This window comes from Mustela erminea, chromosome 11 (assembly GCF_009829155.1).
Source record: "Mustela erminea isolate mMusErm1 chromosome 11, mMusErm1.Pri, whole genome shotgun sequence".
Lineage (NCBI taxonomy): Eukaryota > Metazoa > Chordata > Mammalia > Carnivora > Mustelidae > Mustela > Mustela erminea.
The window spans coordinates 52,614,275-52,638,187 of record NC_045624.1 but is presented as its reverse complement, the minus strand read 5'-3'; the positions used below and the strand labels follow the sequence as shown (position 1 = coordinate 52,638,187).

The following is a 23,913-nucleotide window of genomic DNA, read 5'->3' as shown; positions in this document are numbered from 1 at the left end:
ATGTTTGAATTTATACACAGAATGGTTAGATATCAGCTTCCAAGGGAAGAATGTGAGATCACATTATGATTATGATATGATGAAAATATTATATATTATATTTAATATGTGATATGAAGACACGTGGTCAATGTAGTTTCTAGCAAAGTCTAAACTCTCTCTTCTGTACAAGAGAACAGTATTCACTACTCCCAGATACAAAACTGCACATTAATTTTTTTAATTAATTATGATCCTCTATGCATAGGACACTGGCTTCATCAGAGCCATAAACATGAATTTAAGTTTCAGTACCAGCCTCGTGGCCTTTATTGTCCATCCAGCACACTCCTCCCTGAGTCCTGAGTGACCCCTCTCCAGTCACATACAAGCCAGTGTCAGTAGTCAGACGCCAGCACACAGATAGAGATGAAGTTCTTGACCCACAGCAGGAAAATTGGATTTAAAGAGCCTTTAGGTATTTCTCCACGTAGATCTTTCACTGAAGGTAAGATTAAATCATTAAGACAGTCATTTGCAAATCAGTTCCTAAGCTAGTTTGATAACCTCAAACTCGGGGGGGGGGGGGGGCACTTGGGTGGCCTAATCGGTAAAGTGTCCAGTTTTAGCTCAGGTCATGCATGATCTCATGGGTCGTAGGATGGAGCCCCACATTGGGCTCTGTTCAGAATCCATTTCAGATTTTCTCTCCCTCTGCCTTCGCCCTTCCCCCATGCTCTTTGTCTCTCTAAAATAAATATATCTTAGGAAAAAGCAAAACAAAACAAAACAAAACCCACCATATTGATGGAATATAAAACTGAATTAGACCAAAATCTTTTCAAAAGAACACAAGACTGAAACCTCTTTATCTCTTCAGGGTGAGTCTTGCAGAAGCTTGGTATTTATACACTATTTTGAGTTTGATATTATTTGTGTCCCTTGGAATAAGAGACCAAGACTTATTTAAAAATAGTTATAAGGGCTACTGAATTGACCACAAACTTTCAAGAAAGGAGTACATTCAGGAGTGAGCAAAGAACCATGGTTTTCCTTCTATCACAAATCTCAAAAACCATGAATTAAGAAACACTTGTTTAGAATACTGAAACAGAGTTAAAAGCATACTTATAATAAAGCTTTTCTGCCCTCTGGTATTAAACCCATATGATTCTGGACACTGGATGCACAACACAATGTGAATGTGCTTAACACTCCTGAATATTCAAAAAAAGTTAAGATGGTAAATTTTATGTGTATTTTGCCACAATTAAATATTTAAAAATTTTAAGCCATATTTGATAGACTCTGAAATTCCAATTTATTTAAAACGAATAATCTGCAACACGAAGTACATAAGCACATAACCAAAGCCATACATCCAGGTCGAAGGTTCTCTTCCAGGACACGCTCACTCTGCCTCTATCTCCACGCCATGTGGAGATCTGGCCTTGTCAAACCTACGTCTTAGTTTCAGTGACTTTTACATGGCAACAGCTGGAAATATAATCACAAGCAAACGAAGCTCCAGGAGTTAATTAACAGAATTGTGTGCCCATATTTTCTTCTTATGAATATATTTAAATACAGCACAAAGGTCATCATTTAAATAAAGCCTTGAACATGGACATAAAAATGAGGACTGTTCCACCTGCGGGGTACAGAACTTGGCTCGTTCCTAGCAAAGCACTTTCTCCCTCTACACTCAACGCACATTTCAACGCTACAAAAGGTTTTCAGGAGGTGATGCCCATTTCTTATTCCCCACTATATGTGACACACATGGGGAAACTTATTTTGAAAGCTTTTCAATCACAAATGAATGCTATGACTCAGGGCAGGCAATTCCTTTCACAGACTTCTCGCTGAATGTATGGCAAGCCAGACAACAAACACTTCCACACAATTAATCCTATTAACCATCAGGTGACGTATTAAATTTTGAACCCCCTTCTCTCTGGCTTTCTCACACCCTTCTATGCCTGGGGGAGCAACCAACCCACCACACGGTGAGGGGGACCCAACTGAAAGAAGCTGTGACTATTTTTTTGAAACCAATGCCTTTCAAACTCTTTTGACTGCCACCCACAGTAAAGAGTACATTTTATGTGGTGACCCAGGTCACACAAACATATGTTTTTATGTATATAACTGAAAACAAAACACCTTTTCTTCACCCCCTTCTACTGTCTGCCAAATGAGAGAAACTCTGAGCCTGTTATTTTATATACATTCATATGAAATGTTAACATTTCATTATGATTCTACAATTCTCATGTTAAACTGCCAAAGAAAAACTTCCACTCCATTTTAGCTATTTGAATCTTCAAACTATTCAGGTAAATACTTAAGTACTTACATTTTTACATATTCGAAATCAGGCTAAACCACACACTATACACCTAGATATTATATGTGTGTTTACGTGAAGAGAGAAAAAGAGACTAACTTACTAACCTTGGGACCCAGGACAACATATTCAACACATGAGATATATTAAGTCATTGATTTTTTTTTTTCTTAAGTAAAACTTCTGTAAATAGACTCTACTCTAGTTTGCCAGAATAACCAACCCTCAACTTCTTACTTAAAGGAAAGGCTATTTCAACAAAAGAATGTATAATGTAATTTTCTTTGAACCAAACTGAAAAGGGATGACAGTATGTGTTGCAGAAATCTTCTGTTCTTTTAAAAATCATTAATATTAAAAACAAAATATTAATAGCAGTGCTAATTATTAAATATTGATATGTTTAAATATTAATGCTATCTTTTCATGGGGGGGGGCTATAAAATCCTTCAGAGAGGTAGAATGGTTTCCTCTTCTACAAGAGTTTCCATTTTGGCTGTTTCTCATGTAACAAAATAACAAGAAGAAAGACTAAAGCAGATATTAATAATGATCATGAGAACACAGAATCAAAAAAAAGACAAAGGGCAGAAAAAATTTACTATACTAACCCTAAGGGTCGTAAAGTAAAACTGAAGTCCCAAATGTACAGACTATGATCTTTATGTATTCTGTTAATAATGCTCCAGAATCGAAGTTTCTGAGGGAACCGCAAAGAACTAAAACAAAGCCCTTGAACCAAGGTTGGCAATTTGTGATTTAAGGGAAAAGCTAGTTTGAGCAAAGAACAGGTTGTGGGCATGGAAGGAAAGTCTAGGCTAGAGAGCAACCTAGCATTATGTTTAGCAGTTAAATGCCAATACATATACATGTATACACACAACTTCAATTAGAAATAAATACTTACCAGACATTAATATATACTTATTATTTACCAGTCACTGTTTCAAGCACTTCTGGCAAACTAATGCATTTATTCATCATAACTGTCCTTGGGGACACAGAATGATTAGGTAACTTGCCTGTGGTCATTCAGCTGGGGAGTGCCAGAGAAACCCAGGTGGGCTGGTTTCAGTGCTTTTCATCCCTACCTTCAGTGGCTTCTTCTCTGTCAATGTCCTGGGTTCCTGCCCCTTTTGAAACCTATGTCTCCAGGCTTCCAATAATTCTGCAGGCTGACCTGCACTCCAACATCCTTCTAGTAATTTCAGAGTTGGTTTCTCTTGTTTGCAATCAAGACCCTTGACTGACTCAGTCCCAAATCCAATTATAGAGACAAGCTTCTGTGAACACAAAAGCCTCCACTGTACTCTGGCCCAATAACAAGTCAATTACCTGAGGAACACAGAAGGGGGGAGGCGTACTTGTCATGTAAATGAGCCAAATCTTCATCTTACAGGGTGGGAAACAAGAGCCATGGTGAAATTTATGAAAGGAAGAAACAGTGGTGCTTGTTACTGTCACGTTCAAGCCAGAGGAGGAACTCACAATTTTCTACCTGAGCCTACTGTGAAAAGCAGCTCTGAGTATCTTCCGGCAGCAATTCCTTGGACTTCACACACAGAAACTTAAGAACTGGAGAAAGTCAGGAGTGATTAAAGGAAATAAGCACTCCCCTGTATATCGGTCAGCTGCCTCTCTTCCCACATAGGCTATCATCTTCTACCTTATCTTCCCCTACCTAACCCAAGGTTGGGTGTGAGGACAGCTGGCACAAAGCTTATCTGGCTTTGAAGGTGGAGCCCTGGCACTGAGCAAATGCAGCCTAAGGGCAAGGTGTTGGGAGGGAGGGAGGAAAGGGGGTCGGGAGGCATCCTTTCGACCGGCTTAGAGGCCATAAAGCAGCACCCACCCTGACAGCACCACCAGAATGGGAGCAGACTGCCCTAATTTAGTACTCCTTCCTGGAACCAAAAAACTGAAACCTCAAAAAAATGTTCTAAAAACAAATACCACCGTTAGTCATTAAAAAGCATCCCCTTTCTTTTTCCTTCACATAAGGTGATCTACACGCAAAGACAATTTTTCATTCAACCACACCAGTGTGCACACATGGCTCGTGTGCGCTCTCTCTCTCTCTGATAATTTTTTAAATAACAGTCTTGGAAATTTAAGAGACCTATGTATAGAATATAGATAAACTTTGGTCATATTTCGGACAGAGCTATATTCCTCTCAAAATCGGAAATGTATTTTGAATTCCTGCTGGTTTTTAGCTGCCCATGAAAACAGAACGGGTATCACTAAATCCCCTAAATCCCAGCATCCTGTCCTCCCAAACTCTGACTTCTCAGCCCCAAGACCTCCATGTCAGACCCTGGCTTCTGTCACCTGGACTATAGCCTCCTAAGTGATTCCCCTCCCTTCAACCTTTCCTGTCTCCATTCTGCATAACACCCACCTACACTGATCTTTCTAAGGAAATACTTTTGTCCACTCATGGTGACTGCCACCTGACATCTGTTAGATCATGTCTATATATGGTCTCAACTTTATTCTGTCCCCCAAACCCACACATGTATCTCATGAAATAGTCCCCAAATGTCAACGTGAGGCACAAAAAGAATAAGGACAGTGTGGCTAGTCTTCTATAAAGCTGTATTTATTTAGTTATGAAGAGCAGTTCTTTGGTAGAGGCTGTATGATTTTTGCTTTTGTGTTAAAATGCCTTTCTCTTACGAAATGTAAGACTATTGAATTTTTTTGCGCCCTCACTTGGCAAAATGAAAGCTTGAAGTCACAAGTTAGTTCTCACTTTTAATTTTTTTTTTATTTTTATTTTTTAAAAAGATTTCATTTATTTATTTGACAGACAGAGATCACAAGTAGGCAGAGAGGCAGGCAGAGAGAGGGGGAAGTAGGCTCCCTGCTGAGCAGAAAGCCCAATGCGGGGGCTCAATCCCAGGACCCTGAGATCATAACTCAAGTCAAAGGCAGAAGCTTAGCCCACTGAGCTACCCAAGTGCCCCTCATCTTTTATTTTTTACTTTTTTAGAGGCAAATCTTTCTGGCTCTTATTTATTTTTAATGTTTAAATTTGAATGTAGTTGACACACCATGCACATTAGTTTCAAGTGTGCAACATAGTGATTCAATTTCTCTATACCCTATGCTGTGCTCACAGTTCTCATTTTAAAAAAAAAAAATTTTTTTTTTCTTTACAAGGGCATTAAACATGAAGTCTGGTAACCTCTACAGTATACAGGTTTTCCAAGGACATTTTTCCCTTGCTGATAACAAGCTTAATACAAAGACAAACTCAAGGTTACCTATCATCTTCCCTCAATTTCCAAGTCCAACCCTTTAACCCTGAACTCCAGCCAGGCCTATCCCTCAATGTCCCTATCACATGCCATGCTCCTTTCTGCCCTGACCTGTTCTATTGTCTTCCCTACCTATTATTCTCACCAACTAGTTAGTCCTCAAACCCTACCTCTACCCAGTAGTTTCCTTAAATCTTAGTAATCAAGCTTGATTTTCTTTTTCCTCATAGTATATATCCTCTAAACCAATTATTCTTTTTTTTTTTTTAAGATTTTATTTATTTGACAGAGAGAGATCACAAGTAGGCAAAGAGACAGGCAGAGAGAGGGGGGAAGCAGGCTCCCTCCTAAGCAGAGAGCCCGATGCAGGGCTCGATCCCAGGACCCTGAGATCATGACCTGAGCCGAAGGCAGAGGCTTAACCCACTGAGCCACCCAGGCACCCCCCACAATTATTCTTAAATAAGCTGTCATGATACCCTTTGCTTAGTTTCTATATGCCACAAGAACTTTATTATTAGTAAGAGAAGTACTGAGGCTTATGAATAATTTTTTTTTTAATCAAAGCAGATTGGTTTTCTAAAACAACATCTCTTCCCAGTATAATTTCCTGAGTGGGCGAACCAGAGGTGAAGAACAACTCCATGTACAGCTTGGTGAAATTCTTATGAGAAAAATAACCCACCGGTTGTTGACCAAGCATTCCACACACCCCTGGAATGGTCAAGCACGCAAGCACTACAACCACACTTCATGTATGTCGTGACAGAGGAGAAATCCAAGAGCCACTGGACTGAGCCAAGAAACCTCATGGGAGAGGTATTTTATCAAAGTTCATGACACAAAGAGGCAAATCTTCAGTACAGGCCTGTCACACTTAAAACAGTAAGCTTCCAAAATTCAGGAATTCTATTTAATATCTACTTGCATTAGGCACTCCAATACTTGCTACATTTAACTAAAAAATACAGGCAGAATCAAACAAATTTCTCCACCAGACTATGAGCTCCTTAAATAAGCCTCACTCTTGCTCCCTAGGGAAAGACAGCTGGCACATCATAAAATTGAATTAAAAAGTAGTCATGGCTTACAGGTGAAAATGCATGTAAATATACAACTTTGTGTACAGTTTAGAGGAACTCTAATGGAACCCCCACCCACGTGTTCAACAATTATTACTGAGAACCTATCATGCCCTAAGCAGTGGTCTAACTGATTGAAAATACAACCATGTATGAAACAGACGATAATCCTTATCCTTGGGTAGCTTACACAATAGTGGTGAAAGACTGATTACAGATAAAGCACATAAGCAAATTATCAACTATTTATGTTAGAAGACAGACTAGGAATAGGACGTGGGGAAGAGATAGATGTTACAATCCTAAACAGGGTGGCCAAGGGGCTTCATCAAGAGAATGGTCTTTGAGCAGAGACTCGAAGCAAGTGAATGGTTATCTGAAGAGAAATGGGTTCACACCTGCAAAAGCCTTGAGGTAGGAGCAGGCCCAGTGTAATGAAGGACCCACAAGAAGGCCAGTGAGACCCAAAGCAGTGATGGAGAGAGAATAAGAACATGGCTTTATCAGATCTCAGGATGAGACTCTTCTTTTGTCTATAAAACAAATTATCTGCACCATTACCACACCACTCACATTTATATCTAATGTAAACTATGTCAGAATCTCTGGGCAAATCAAAATACTGTGCATGCCACCTTTGTTGCCTAATAACTAACCTTGATTGTTATTTTACACTTGCCTTTATTCCTTTCATACTGCAACAGCGAGTTTAATTTTTGAGATCAAAGAACTGTCAGTGGCATAATTGCGCAGCAAAGGTAGTTTTTGTACGTCTTCATTAAAAGGATACCTTTGTGTTCTATTTCATGTGAACTAGCAGATCTGTTCTACTGCTAACAGCTTTCATTTCTTTCTTGAGGTCCTAGAGAAAAGAAAGCCTATTTCCTACAGTTGTATCCCAAATTATTAGTTTAGATGTTATACAGTACATAAAATAAAACCAGATACCACCCTTAACAAGGTAAGGTAGATCTGAGGCTGACAAATGAAAAACCCCAGCCCTGTGTCACCCCTACTCTGAAGTTTTCCTCCCATCTCCGGCTTGGGGAGGTGGATGTTCTCCCTTTGTACTCCCAGCATACTTTCTGTTCTATCACTGTAGTTATCATGCTATGTACTTTGTAGTTCATATAGTTCTGTAAAACTAGATTGCAATACTACTAACATGTTTATCTCCCTTGCTGGACTTAAGACTGGGATCATGGCTTTATTCAGTTCTGTGTTCCAAGCTTCTGATGCTTAAAGCAGATGTTACTAATACTGGTTCTTCTCTTCTTCGTCAAAGCTCTTGGAAAGAGGATACTTGCCCAGTACTTTGAAATGAGTGAGGTAATAGGACTTGCTCTGGCCAATGAGCTATGAGCAAAGATCATCTCAGGCAAAGGCACTGAGATGCCTGTGGGAAATTCCCCATTCTTTCTTCATATGCTGTAGTCACTGTGGAGGGTGATGACCTGGAAAGGTCCTAAGATGGAAGCAGAGACACCACACAGAAGACAGCTACCCTGAAGAGCACCCAGAGTCACAAAAGGGTCTTTTCGTAAGCAAGAAATAAGCTTTGCTGTGTTGTCATATGGATTTTTGTGTATTTTTGTTACTGCAGCAAAACCTACACTATCCTGACTGACAAATCAGAGAGCATTGTGTAACATAGATTTTTAAAAGAAAGGAAATATACCACGGAAATGTCAAAGCGGGGATAACGGCCCTGGGCAGCAGCTGGGATGGGCAGGGCCGATGCTATGTTACAAGAGGCTGCCCGCAGGGAGGGAACAAGGAACAAAATCATTAATCCACTATACTTGGTCTTCTGTTTAGCCTTTTACTCTCAAAGATAACTGCTTACATAGAAGCTTCTACATTTATGAGAGTTATTAAGAAATTAAATGGATTTTGAATTTCACAATCCTACTTCTTACAAGAATAATACCTCTTGTATATATCCTTTGACCAAAACAGAAGTCCCTATTGAAAAGGATGTAGTTTTGAAAATGTAATACCCATCAGCAATCCATATAATTATATATTCTCCATCCCATGATGCAGACCAGTTAGACAGTGATTACCCTTGCAAAAGTTCCTCTTCTTTTGGGGTGGGAGGTTGGGGCGAGGCGAGAGGGAGTAAAGGCAGGAGGCAGATAGAACGATATAAATGCTGCCAATCATCTAAAAGAAAAAAAATGAATGGAGGTTGGATGGGGACTTCCCCAAGGGTCTTAACATAATGCTCTTTAACATGCAAAAGTGGGCTGAATCACCCCAACTCCTAAGAAGAGCATCTGGCATCCTCTTCCATATGAAACAGCCCTCAGCAGGGACCAGGTAACCAGTAAAGGATGAAGAAATAGGAGGGTTGTTCAGTGAACTAAGGAAAGTGAACAAAAGGAGGAGGTGGTTCACAGAAGACGTTGTGGGCAGAGAGCCCACCTGCAAAGCCTTAAAGGAACAAAGGTTGGGAGGGAAGGAGGAGAAGAAACCAGGGATGATACAGCCAAAGGAAACCAGACCCAAAGAAAGAAGGATGGTTCATTGCAAGGGAAGTGAGTAAGGAGATGAGTCTTCAAAAAACCAACGGAAAGGCTCACCAGAGATTTCTTGGGGCCAATCCAGAGAAGGAGATACTAAAAAAAGTTAGAGCTCCTTCCCCAGTGAGGGGGATTGGAAGGACTTGTGCTCTAGACTAGAGTTGAAAACAAGAAAGTGTTGGAGACTAGAAAGCCTGCCTGACTGGAGGGCACGGAGTCCACTCCTCCACACTGAGCACCGTTCTGCTGGCTGATCAGAATCAGGCCCTCACCAGGGTCATTTGCACTGGAATCCCTCTTGCTCCCTCGGCTCAGTTTCCACTAGCAGGTGAACAGATGATGCTCATGTTCCACTACTTCTGGGCAGCCCTCATCTAGGGATCCATCCCCTTCCTGGCAGAGCAAGACTCTTCTACTCTGTGCCCAGCCGCCAAGCCTTGGAGGATGACTGACCAGAAAGGAGGGGAAATGGAGGAAACACAAAGGGCTCATATGCTTCCATCTGTCCCACACTGTGTACCATGACGTTACATGATTTGCCTCAACTATAGGAGGTCAAGCCCCAACTTTCACATACCCATGTTTTCTAATACATAAATGTATGAAAACCCAGAAAGAGGGGGGAAAAATTATAGAGTTAATTTTCCCTCACAGAGAAATTTTTCTCTTCCTAAAAAATTTTAATCATAGAAAATTTGAAATTGAGAGCCTATTTTGTCTTTAAGTGTTTCCTTGATTAACACAAAATATTTGGCTCTTGGTAGCATTCAACCTGTACTACCCCAAAACGATCCATAAAGGGTGTGAAACAGTTTTATCCTGACCATAACATTTCAATATAAACGAACTGATAAACATACAAAATTGGTATGAGTTTGTGTTGTTGCCTTGTTTCCTGGTGAGGTTACTGTAGAAGATGACTTGGCTGAGCACCAAAACCATGAGAAATGGTTTTTATCTTATTGACATGCCCACCACTGGAACCCACGGGCAAAGGAACTGAAGGTGTAATTATTCTATTCAACTGTTTGTTACTTTGTGAATGTAGTGTTCCCAGGCATTTCAGAACATGTTCAATATACTGCAACAAAATTAACCAAGATCAAAGTACCACATAAAGGTCTTACAGCTCCTATGTATAGACTAACAATGCTAAGGGCTTCTGGGAAAAAGGTAGCAGCAGGGGGAAAAAAATACAAAAAACAAACAAACAAACAAACAAAACTAAGGCAATCACAGAGAAAGGATACAAATTCCTCATGTAAAAGCTTCTCTGATTCTGAACCCCAGTCATCCAAGTGCCTGCACAGGAATGAGGCAGGAATGGCGGTCAGTCACATTCTAGCACAAGTTCTAGCCGCTTACCAGGGTCCTCTCAGGACTTTCTGTTAAGCTCAGTATCACCCTGGAGGCCAGGCCCCTTCCCTGCATTCCTCACCCTCATCTTCTATCTACACTTTGGGGGCTTGAGGCTTGACTCCTTGCCTCCATCACTGCCAACATCCATTCCACTCATGAAACTCTTCTCCCCGTGGCTACACCTTCTACTGTCACTCTTCCTAACACTGCTCTTCCTTGGGCTCCTACATCAGGCCAAGGTCCTCTCAGGAAAGAGCCTATCAAAGATGTGCAGGCAAGGTTCAGAGACCCCACAGGAGACACTGCAGCACAAAGGAGGTAGTAACAACAAGCCTTTAAAAGCCACAACTGGGAGGGACTAGGAAAACACACAGTTTCCCTGGAGGCTGGAGAGCGCCCAAGTGACTGAGGAGTGACAGCCCAGTGGTAGCTAGCTCTAGACAGTCAGCGCCATCACCACTGAAAAGCAGAGGGAGCACAGTAGACAAATACTGCTGACTTCTCTCTCCTGGCCTTCCATCGACTGAACTGTAACCAAAGTCCCCAGTGATGAACACCCAGAGGCAGCCTCCAAGGTACAAAGAAAAACAAAAAGGGGTAGAGAGTATATGGGATGGACAAACAGAACAATCAGCGCAGGTGCCATAAACTCTTAATGTTTCAAATGTTTGCCACTTCTTTTTTAACTACCAGTCACTCTGTAGAAACCAAAAAGGGGTAGTTTCCAATATTATTAATGAAATAAAAGTCTCATTGTCATGGTCCTCCACCTTGATTTGGCTTTCCATCATGGAAGTGGCAAACAGGAAACCAGGCAGACTCCTGGCCTCAGTTAACTTTCTGATGAGGAAGGTCACCAAACTCTTGGCAGCCCTTGAGACCCGGGCTACTAAGTATGGCCCATGGACCAGCAGCATCACCTGGAACCTGATGGAAATGCAGATTCTTGGGCCCTACCCATGCTAGAGACTTTGGTTAAACGTCTGAAGTGTGGGGCTCCTGGAATCTGTGTTTTCACAAACCCTCCAGGGATCCTCAAGTATGCTAAAATTTGAGAGGTCTTCCTTAGCTTTAGAGACTAAAGATAGGGACTGTAAAGAGTCCACAGATAACCTTACACAGACCCTTGGACCAACCAGGAGTTCAGGCTACGGAGCCTCCCACTCTTTTAACTTCCTCACTATGATCTTCAGTAAGACAGCAATGTCTGAGCCTTAGTTTTTTCAGTCAATTGCTATTCATAAACAGTAAGAGCTCTTTCAGCTTTTCAAAGAGATTGACCTTGGACTCCCTCAGATCTGTCATTTTAGACAATGACGACGATGATGATGATGAGGATGGCAATGACAACAGTGGCAGCTCACACTAGGTTTTCTCTGCATAACTACCTCTGTCTTAACAGCCTTCACATATTAATTTACTTAGTCTCACCATCCTATCTTTGCTTCACAGATGTTGAGGGTATAGCATATAAAAAAAACTCAGTAAGATACTTTTGAATCCATATAAGAAAGGAATACTTTATTCCAGAGTTATGAAAACAGTAAAATAAGAATGCATGTGAAAGCACTTTATAAATGTAAATCATTATATAAGAGAGAGCAGAGTGAACAGCCAACCACTAATGAACTGAATTTGCTTTTTTTTAAACTCAAAGTTCATGAGATATTCAAGATCGATTAGAACAGGATTAGATTTGTTTTTTGTTTGTTTGTTTGTTTTTTAAGAAGTTATATGCCAAGAATAATAGGAAATCTGAATGTTTCAATGGGGGCTATTTTGAAGATTTGTGATAAAATTTAAAACAGCAGAGGAGAACAAATATTGCTAATTTGCTAATTTGAGGCAAAGAAACAGCTTTCAGTGGTGACAAGAAAAAGCAACAAACCTCTTATCTGAAAGAAGATAGAACTTCCTGGTAAGAGCTCTTCAGACACAAAGGGTTGGCTATCTCAAGTTCTCTTCTGATATCTCTCAGAGAATTCTGTTTATGGCCAAACAATTCAATCTTCTAGAAATAGATTTATAGGTATGTTCTTTTTACTCTTTTCATATAACAGATTCTTGATTTAATTAGATTCTTCCTGTATCTTCCAGTGCTCTTTCTACTAATACATTATCTTCCCCCTCCCCAACTCAAGAAATACGGTGAATACTAATGATCCATCTTTCCATCTGTCTAAGATATGCCCCAAAGTGTCCTAGGGTTCAACTAGCATCTCAGTGGAGAAAGACCACTTCTCTGACCTTGGTCAGACAAGAATCAAAAAATGAAAACTGGTCCCCTATCGATATACTGTGGATTCTCGTGATGGAGCAATGGTATTCCACTTTAGCCACAGAAAATCAGCAAGGTTATTTGACTTATTCCAGGTCATATAGCTGTTAAGTGACAAACATATAGAAAACTGTTTACTATGTCACAATCAAATTCTATTTTAGTAGATTGAAAGAGGCATAATACTTGCCCCAGTTTCTAAAAGGTATCATCACACATCTTCCCTTCTTTTTTTTTCTTCCCTACCAAAGAAGAATTTCATACCTATATATAAATTCACAGCACAAACGATGGAGTGAACCATTTGTCGTGTTTGTTCATTATAGTCAACATTTAGAGTGTTAGACCAAACAGAAGTGATAAGCTGTTCACTTCCCACAACAGTAACAGGAGAGAGTAAAACAAATTTACAGTCAGCGCCAAAGGTGTAAGCATTAGGCCATCACAAGTATCTGCATGTACACCTCAGAGCAGCTGCAGGTAAATGATCTGACAAGGTCAAATTCAACTGAACAACAAAACCACCAATGGGGCTGGAGTTTAAGTTGCTAGACCAGTTAGGAAAAAAAAATATGGGAAGACAACCAGCTAGACTGCAGAAGCCCTCGGTTTCAGAACTCTTTAATTTTAATAACGATTTTTTTCCTAGGCTAATACAAATAATGCAAAATGAAAAGCATTTTATAAGGGAGAAGCCAATGCCTCATGAACAAAGCAGACAAAATTTTAAAAGTTTAACTGAGTCACAGAAGGTAAGCTCTGCCAACTCACCACACAAAGTGGTGACTCAAAGACAAGTCTAAATCTATTATCATTTCAATATATTCTCAGTACTTAGTTTAAAAAAATAAATTTATATAAGAAGTTTAACTTAAAATTTTAATTTAAAAAAACCTGTGAAACCAATAAATTATATAACAAATTGTGTAATAATAAATGATGTAGTTATATAATATACATTACATGCAATAAATTATAAAGTAGAAATATCATTTAAATTATAAATTAAATTTAAATATAATTTTTAAAATGAATTATAAATGATATATAATCATATATAATATAAATTTATGTTTCTATATTATGCATAAGAAGTTATATATAAACACAGAAATACCAAAAATATAAAGTTTCACTTAAAAGAATTTCAGTTTCTTTAATCTTCAACATTCCTCTGAGGCTATTTATGCTTTTTGTAGGAAAATACTAAGTTTATTCTCCTCTGACATTTATATTATTGCCCAAGCAATATCAGTGTTCATATAAATCATTAATATAATCTTAACCCACATTTTTCACACTTCATCAATAGACATGGTTGTGCTTATATGTGATTTACTCTGAGACATCTACAAATAAACTATGCAGCTACATTTAAAAACTAGAACATGACTTACTATAGTTTCCTTTATTCTAAGATACCCAAATTTTAACACATTCCATCAATTTAAGAACAGCTTCACGGGGGTAAATGTATCCCATTAAATGTTCACATGGACTTTAATATATATCCCTATTCCAAAAGGGTTGAAATAAAAAAAGAGAGACTGTAATTAAAAAAATACATTATTTAGAGAGAGGATACAGCAGAAGAGGTAGACCTCATAATACGGAGACTGTTTTCCTGGGTTCCATTCTGGGCTCCTCCACTTCCGGGGTGACCTGAGGCATCTTTCTTAGCCTCTCTGCACCTCATTTTGGGGGACACTAAAATCTGTACCTCTGTACCTCTCTGTTCCCCTCTTTGGGGAAAAAAGAAGACAATGAGGTTGACTGCCGCCCAAGGTTGTTAGGGGTACTCCAAACAACCTCAACACCACAAGTGCGATACAAGGATTTGTTAAACAAAAACAGTTATCACCAACACCACCAGTGCCCTTATTATAGTCAGAGGCAGATGATTTCTAATTCAACACACTGGTAAAACACGTTAATTCAAGGAACTATTTACTGACGATGGAATGAGTGCTTAATACTATGCTAGATGTTTAGAAGTAAAGGTCAAAAGTAAAACAATTATAGAACCAAGGTGGTACTCTCTAGAGACAGAGTAGAGAAAGGCTTTTAAATCAGAGGGTCTGTGATGACCAGGTGTCAGGACAGCTTCAAGCCCTCTGAAAAAAGACGCAAAAAATATATTAACACGTGCATTTTTCTGGGGTGCTATCTTTTAATTCTCAAAAAGGCCTGGTATTAAATAAATAAAAGTTAAGAACCATCTGCCTCAGGTAGTAATACCACATTGAAAGGTAAACATACCAAAGTTTAATTTTATTAATATATTTGTATATTCTCGATGCTTTTTATTCAATTGTAAATGGATTCGGTTACTTTGACAGGTATCCATACTTCTTGCTTCCTGAAGTTTCTTAAACAGCAAACAAGATGCCTTAAGGAACCCAAATCCTGGGTTAGAGGAAACTCCTCCTTTTTTAGCTCATCTTCTAGACACGCCAGAAAAGGAACCTGCTTGCTTTATAAATTTCCAAGTGCATTTGTACAGGGAAGCTAGTCGGCTTCCAAACCTCCTGGGAAAACAATGGCTTTCACAATGAGTCAAGCGGAGCCTTCCTTCCGGTACAATGGCTGCTATTGCTGGAAGATGAGGGACAGCTGCTGCCCAAGCCATTGTCAACCTTGTGAGTAATTAAAGACTGATCCTGGAAGTCATTACTGAAGACACCGGAAAGAAAATGAACTATGTTTTGCACTTACTTGAAATGTCTTGTACATTCACTCTTTCAATATATCACAGGCTATGAGTATGTCAAAGTCTCAGATATCACAGTATTGAGGAAAGGCCATAGATTTTGGAATCAGGCAGTCCTGAGTTCCAGTCTGCTTCTACTACTTTCTATCTGGGTGACCATGGGAAAGTTACTTAACCTCTCTAGACCCTAGTTTCCTCAGAGGTGAAATTATGTCCAGTCTTTAGGGGACTATTGACGTGCTAATCCGACAAAAAAAATGCCAGTATCCACAGTGGTGTCTGCAGACCATCCCTTTCCCACATCCATTTATGAATTATTTATCACAATAATAATTGACTACAAAAAATTGTCATTGATTTTAACTATTTTGCCTTCACAAGCAATTTTCTAACTTCTCACGAACTACTTCTAGATCACACAGCATTACTGGGATTATCAGTATTCCTAACAAAGGTTGTTACGCAACATCGAAGCAAACAAAAATCACAAGTACTCCAAGTCATCACCAGTGACTTATCTCCCACCTCTCCAACTATTTTCAGCTATGCAAGCTGCCAATTGCTCCCAAGTCAATTTAAGAAACAGTGCAAATGTGAAACTGAGAATATTTTGTTATGGTACCAGTATTTATATAACATCTAAGATAGTCACTGTATGTTAGGATATTATGGAACCTGACATTGCATACGAATGCAAAGTTTTTTTGTTACTAGATTCCTATAAATAGGTCTATAAATGTATATTTGCCTAGAATAAGCACCCAGCTGGGGAAGGAAAAATTTAAGCTCCAATGTACCCCAAAGTCTCCATACACTGTCTCTCTTCTCAGAAAAACTTGCCCCATGATGTATGTCATTCTAAAGGAAGAATGGAGGCTTGGAGAACTCCAAGAATAACTCACCAAAAAAAAAAAAAAAAAAAAAAAAAAAGAATAACTCAAGCAAGGATGGAAACCCAGTTTCTGAAGCCATAGTGCACGCTCTTTTCCTTGGATCTAATTATGCAAACAAAGCCTACACCAGGGGTCAGAGGAGAGAGAAAGAAAGTAAATATGGCATTAACTTGCCATTGAGGTCTTTTACTAGAATTTATGTGAAATTAAAGTAGAATAAATGAATCTATAATTTCTTTTCTCTCTTGTCAAATATTTTTCGAGGTAGCACTCATGGAGTTTTACTTTATCTGTAGCCATGGTTAACAAAGGATTATCATACCAAGGTTTAAGCTGGTACAAAGTCAATGTTTCTCAAGTAAGATCAACACGTGTCCCTCATATTTGATCTGACTCATCTTCCACGGAAGGTGCATGCCTCCCCTCATGGCCCTATCTCTGACAGGCTACCGTAAGCAGATAAGAAAAAAGTAAGCAAGCGAATTCACAGACTTTTTGTATTGGCCTTGATTGAGGTGGGCCTGGGTTGTTTTTGCTTATGACACCAAGAATGATACTTTGGGGCTCCTGAGTGGCTCAGTGGGTTAAAGCCTCTGCCTTCGGCTCTGGTCGTGATCCCAGGGTCCTGGGATCGAGCCCCACATCGGGCTCTGTGCTCTGCAGGGAGCCTGCTTCCACCTCTCTCTCTCTGCCTGCCTCTCTGCTTACTTGTGATCTCTGTCAAATAAATAAATAAAATCTTTAAAAAAAAAAAAAAAGAATGCTACTTTTAATTTTAGTCAATATTAGTTACTATTCACCCATAACCATGATATTTTCCCCTTCTCCCTGCCTCGCACCCAGTAGGTCTACCACAAGCCTCGGAGTACTCAAATGAAAGAAAGATTAGTGTCTGGCATTATCGACAGCATTCACTAACCACTCTCACAGTGGTAAGGTAATAGAACGCTCTTAGGTACTATAAGGCTAATTAGTTTAGACTAAAATAGACCCCCCTGTCCTCAGTGCATTTGAGGAAAACCAGAGAGTCAATTCAGAGCAGGGACTACGGAACCAGACTGGCTAGATTCAAACCCCCCTCCGTCTCTGGGTTCTTGGGCAAGTTCCATCTCTGTTACAGTTTCCTCATCTGCAGAACGCAAGTAATAGCATTTAATTCCCAGGCTTGTTGTGAGGGCTAAATGAAGTCTGTAGCAGAACACGCGTGGCACACAAGGATTAATTATTGTAAATTCTAAATCTTAAGTGCTATGAGCTGTTAGCCACTGATTTGAATTTAAATACAAAGAATGAATTAAAATTACATGCTTTGCCTGTGAAATATGTTTACAAAATGACTATAAATTGGGCATACTGGTACAACTTGAAGCAGTATGTATTTCCCAATCAATAAGGTCTTAGTTCCAGCAGGGGAGGGTGTCAACTCACCCCTAAAACACTCCAGCTTGGAAAAAGGAAACAGGCTACCTTGTTCATTTTTGAGAGGGAATCATGCGGGTAGAGACTACAAATGAAAAAGAGAGAACCTCATGCAGAGAGCCACTAGCTGTTCTTCCAATTTCTTAAGTTGGAAGGGCACCTGCCATGCCTCAGGGACCCTGCCTGAGCGAGAAGAAATCAGGGGAGAGGAGACTAATCCAAAAGCGGACTGTCACCGTTCGGTGAACAATTTGGCGCAACTGCTGAATCATTCTGTCTGCTGTAAATAAAACAGATTTTGAAGAGAAGAAGAAACTGGTAGAACACTGCAGAAAAGATCACAGCCGCCAAAGCCCAAAATAAGTCAGTCCCAGCAATTTGACAGTATATATAGAAAGAGGGAATGGTAGTTACCAGCTATTTTATTAGAGGGAGAACATGACAGTCTTAGAAGCAGCCTGATGAGACGAATTTAAGAAGAAATAAAAAACTTAAGATGGAAGGCCTAAGGCCAAGGTAAGAAGTAACGTAACCACCAAGAGAGGCAAAGGTTGGAGTAAAATGAACAGTTTTTAGTAAAAAGAATTAGTGCTCTTTGGGGAAAATGGCTGATTTCAGGTCTGGAGCAGGAAATGGACAAGGTAAGCTTAAAGTATCTTGTGCCAGAAAGCAAGGAAGGTATCAGAGACTACTGGGGTCTTGTAAAAAGTATAGAGTTGATAAGGACAACTTGTGGGTCCAAAAGAATATTGACTGCAATGGATTGAAACACAATTTGAGATCCACAAATTCTTATAATACTTAAAAAAAGAAAACTCACTGATTATCATGGGAGACTGTTAGAGTACCAAATCATTCCTCAGAAAATTGATAAAAGGAAAAAAATTAGGCCCTTCCTTGTTTTTCCTACACAATCTGAATTTCAAGAGACCCAAACAGTTCATGAGGGTAAGTCCTTTACAGATAGAATACCCAAATAATAAATGCAAAAGAAATGATAGATTTCGATCATCACCATTTTGCAATCCCTAATGAAATGGATCTAGGCTACAACCATCTATGGATATTACAGTCATTAGGTGAAAGGTAGAAAGGTAAGAACCCACTAATCAATCTTAACATCTCAAAAAGAGACACAGGCAGACATCACATGTCTTGTGGTTGTGATACAACAGATTTTAACAGCACCACCTACAAAGTATGCTTGCCTCTGAACCTAAACCTAATCAGGCCTCAATTCTAACTGTCGTATTATAGGAGACATGGGAATGGAGAAACAAGCTAAATGACACAAGTGAGAAATTAGCCCAGAAATTGGACCATTCTACCAGACAAATGACCTGTACACTCTTTCTCCATCAAATCAATGGCATGAAAAAAGTAGGTAAGGAGGCCTATTATAAAATAATATAGATTTAAAAACCTAACAACCAAGGGCGCCTGGGTAGCTCAGTCAGTTGGGTTGCTCAGTCAGTTAAGTGGCTGCCTTGGGCTCAGGTCATGATCCCAGGGTCCTGGGATCAAGTCCCACATCAGGCTCCCTGCTCAGTGGAGAGCCTGCTTCTCCCTCTCCCTCTGCCTGCTCCTCTGCCTACTTGTGCTCTCTATCTCTCTGTCAAATAAATAAATAAAATCTTTTAAAAAAAGTATTAATATTAAAAAACAAAAAACAAAAAAAAACCCTAACAACCAAATACAATGTATGGACCTTGTTTCGTTCCTGATTCTGACAAATCATAAGTAAAAAGAGATCTTTGAGAATATGTGAATACGGGAATCATATTAAGAAGTCATTGTTAAGGGACACCTGGGTGGCTCAGTCGATTAAGCATCTTCCTTTGGCTCAGGTCATGATCCAGCGGTCCTGGGATTGCGCCCCATGTCTGAGGTTCCCTGCTCAGCAGGGAGTCTGTTTCCCCCTCTCCCTCTGTCCTGCCCCTGCTCATTTTGTCTCCCTCTCTCAAATAAATAATTGTTACTATTTTTAGGCATGAAAAACATATAGAAGTCATTGGGTTTGGTTTTTGGTTTTGTTTTCAAAGAAAAAAGTCCTTATCAGAGATGTAAACAAACACCTTTATGAGTGAGATAATAGGATATTTAGGATTTTGCCTTAAAATATACCAGCCCCCACAAAAAAAAAAGTGGGGAAGAGAAATAATGAAACAAGACTGGCAAAATGTTAGTAAGTGTTGAAGGCTATGTGTTTATCACACTCTTTCTCATAATCTCCACAACACAGCTTTTATTAAAGAATGACTAAAGGGTTTTGGTGGAAATTCAAGCTGTGCCCTATCTTACCACTCTTTTAGGAGGTAGCTAGGGTACTCCCACCAAGTGAAACGTGGTCATTCCCCACTTAGCCCAAAGAGTGCAGAGTCTTAATCAGTTTGCATTTTGAATTCAGTATGATAAGAAGTGACTACACCAAGGCACACAGGAGTTCTGCAGTATTAACCAAATGTCAGCTTAATTTTTCCCAGTAATAGACAGCCTACAAGGCACCTGGGTTGGGCAACACAACCTACAAAGAGCTTACTTGATGACAGTAGATGTCTGATTGTCCAGATTTGTGAGAGCCCAAGGCAGCATGGACAAGTGCCACACGTATTCCTAAATTAAATCTTGGTCAATACAGAAATTGCAAACCTTCTTACCAACTTGTGTAATACCTAGAGCTGCCTTTTTTTTTTTTTCTTTTTAACCAGTGGTAATAAATTTGTGTTTATTTGTTCCCATAATCACTCGGCTATAATCTGGAGTTGCAGGCCATATAATATAAAACTAAAAGTCCACAGAGGGATCTAAGCCATGATTGTTTGCACAAGCACCACTGGTCTAATTAAAGGGCTAACCAGGTAACCCCAGATGCTCACAGGTCACCAGCTAGTTTGGTACACACTCCACCTATTTTTCTCTTTCCTATGTAACCCTTCTGTTATGGACTAAATGTCTGCGTTCCTTCAAAATTCATATGTTGCAGCTCTACCCTCTACTGTGGTGGTATTTGGAGAGGGAGCCTTTGGGAGGTACTCAGAGGTAGACTTGGTCATGAGGCTGGGGCCTCCATGATGGAATTAGTGGAGTTACAAGAGAAGGAAGAGAGGGAGATCTCTCTTTCCATCCATGTGCATTGAGGAATGGCCATGTGAGGGTATAGTGAGAAGGCAAGCCAGGAAGAGAGCTCTCATCAGAAACTAAGTCTGCGGCACATTGATCTTGGACTATCAAGCCTCCAGAAGTGTGAGAAAATAAATTTCTATTGTTTAAGCCACCCAGTGTATGGCATTCTGTTACAGCATCCTGAGCAGACTAATACAGGTACATATTCCACCTGTTGTTGTTATTTTTTAATTTCTTTCAAACGCTTCCTATCTCTGTTAAGGAAGGGTCCAAAATCACAAAGGTGGTTCCAAAGCCAAAGGAAGGGGAAATAGTTGAAAAGTATGGGCTTCCAACATTGGAAAATCTGACAATCTTTCCCCCAATAAAAAAAAAATTGGCCATGTACTTACAAAATGTATTTGGAATGTCCCAAAGGAATACAGTATTAGGATCAAAGAAGGGTTAATGAAGTATGTATTATTTGAAGTAACCACATTCAGAATAATTAAGAAGAGCAAATTTGTATATTGGCAAGGCACACATCATCATCCCAGGCAGCAAGAAACACAAGCCTTTATGCAGATGAACACACAGATCTATTTATACAGAAACCTTCAGCAATTCCCGTCACAGATTGCCTGGCTGCCCTCATGTCTTCAGTATTCTGTGCCATGAAAAAGTAACTGTCAAGGATAATAGGAACACGATTTGACCTACTTTTCCCCAGATTCTTGCAAAGTCTACAACTCTGGATCTTGTGTTTATTTAGCTATCACATCTTTGGGACACATCTCACTTTCTTTGCAGACAATCTGTATGCCACACGTTAAGGTCACTTGTGGGCAATTCCTTTACTCCGCTGGTCATGGACTTTAAGAAGTTCTACATCCAGCTAATCCTTGGAATATCCTTCTGAGGCAGATCATGCCCAGTCATCCCTACATTGGAAGGAAGAGGAGAAACACAACCTGGGAAGGCTGAAGACCTATACCAATTCATACCCTTCTTGCCCAAGGAAGCCACACCAAAACAAATGTTTTTCCCCAACACTCACGTTTCTACAAGCCTATCTTTGTAAGGGCCACAGGTCCTCCAGTAAGGTCTTCTTTTAAAGCAAGCAACCAAGACTTCAATTTATTACAGCCCCCTCCCCCAAAGTCCATTTTGTTGCAGCTTCTCAGCAAAGCCTGCTTAATGGTGACAAATTCTAAAGAACTTTGTAGAATCTACCAAAGTTTGCCCCAAAGCCCTGGTAGGCAGGGAAATCCAAGGGTCTGGCCCTTGGCCTGAGGCCCCTGTGCAGTCTCCTGCGCGGCCTGTGAAAGGTCCCAGGAGAAAATCAGCAGCCATCCCGCTTCACAAACAAAACATGTCCGACCTGCTCAGGCCATTAAATGCACTTAGAGGCACAACCAGGGACACTCCCTCACCAGGAAATCATATCTGAACACACCATCAGGAAGTCAATATTTAAGATTTGGCGGGGTGGAGGGTGTGCACCCTCCCGCTCAAGGGGGCGTCACCAAGTACCAAGTGCTGGAGACTCCAGAACCCAGGAGCTAGAAGCTCGCCCGGGGAACTTCCAACTCCTGTGTCTCCACTTCGTCAGTGGCGGTGGTGGCAGCGGCGGTCAGAACCAGACCCGAAGCCCGAAGCCTGCCACGGGGCGTTCCAAACAAGCTCACGCGTCTCACACCTCCTGAAAACTGGGCTCCCGTTTGTGGGGCCTGAGGCTTGCTGCCGAGACAGGGCTGGCCGACAGTTAGGTCCGGGACACCTGCAGCTTCCCCTCTGGGGAGAGGCAAACGGCCCTCCTTCCGGGGATGCCCACGGTCCGCCGCTCCAAATCCAGGTGCCCCGGGTTAAGTCAGGGGCATCTGGGGGAAGGGGAAACCATTGCTCACCAGTGGGGGCACCCCCCTGGACCCCGCCTTCCCGGGACCCCGCACGAGGGCGCCCCTTCCGCCACCTCCCCAACTTCCAGGTACCCCCTCTGCGGCCCAGGAGGGTGGGCGCAGGCTCCACGTGCGCGCCGCCCGTGCCCACTCGGGCCGGACGGGTCCGGGCCACTCACCCGGGCCCCGGCGGCGCTCCGCTTCCTTCGCAGCGTGAGCCCGCTCCGCAGCAGCGCCGGCAGGTCCCTCAGCCGCGGCCGTGGCGGCGCCAGCGGCTGTTCGCGCTCCTGCTCCCGGGCACTGGGGCTGCGGCGCAGGGCGCCGTCCGCTGCCGCCACGGCCGCCGCCGCGGCCAGGGCCGGGCTCTCGCACGGCGGCTGCATCTTCACGGAGCCCACGGCCATCCTCATGCCCTGACGGCGGCTGCGGCGCCGGCAGCTCGTCTCCCCCGCGCTCGCCTCCGCGCGCCGTCCGCGCCTTCGCCAGGCAGCGAGAGGGCGCGACTGCGGCTCGGGCGCGGGGCGCGCTGCCAGCCGCTGCCCATTGGCGCGCGCCGCGGCCCCCGGCAGGCTCGGCCCCGCGCACCTCCCCCTCTCCGCCCAGGTGCGCCCGGCCCCGCCCCGCCCCGCCCCGCCCCCTCCGGTGGCTCACCTCCGCCCGTGGCCGGGCCCCCCTCAGCCGCTCCCGGAACCCAAGAGGAAGAGGGTGGGACACCTTGGGCACCCGCTCATCCACAGGTGCGGGATTCCCAGAATCCTCCACCAACCCACTCTACTGCCCATCCCACCCCCACCCCCAATTTCCTTGAGGCTGAAGAGTCTCCTTCACCGCCTTTTACCTAACAGCCTGGGTTGACTTGGACTTCCACCGTGTGAACTGGGAAGTCTGGAGCACTCCTCCCTCTTCCAGTCCCTCCTTGCTTTTTGCACAATCCAGACCCAAACCATAATCGCTATTCCTCAAAAACGGTTTTTGCCCAAGAACTTCAGAATAGGCTCCATAGTCTGGTACAGGCCAAACACCGTTGAGATAGACTTGCCTCTACTCTTTGGCAC

The 23,913-nt window shown here is 41.7% G+C and overlaps 1 protein-coding gene across 3 annotated transcripts in view; it reads right to left on the bottom strand.

Annotated features, from left to right (window-relative positions):
- RAPGEF5 (Rap guanine nucleotide exchange factor 5) overlaps positions 1–23,409 on the bottom strand; it is a 223,322-nt gene extending 199,913 nt beyond the window's left edge. For 2 of the 3 annotated variants that reach the window (XM_032304896.1, XM_032304897.1), the window contains exon 1: positions 23,038–23,409. In XM_032304896.1, the coding sequence (XP_032160787.1) occupies positions 23,038–23,268 (231 nt within the window). In that variant the 5' untranslated portion in view covers positions 23,269–23,409. Of the gene's footprint in view, positions 1–8,740; positions 8,835–23,037 lie in introns of those variants that run through there. The other variant, XM_032304898.1, reaches the window with a different exon arrangement.
- Between the last annotated feature and the right edge of the window lie 504 nt (positions 23,410–23,913).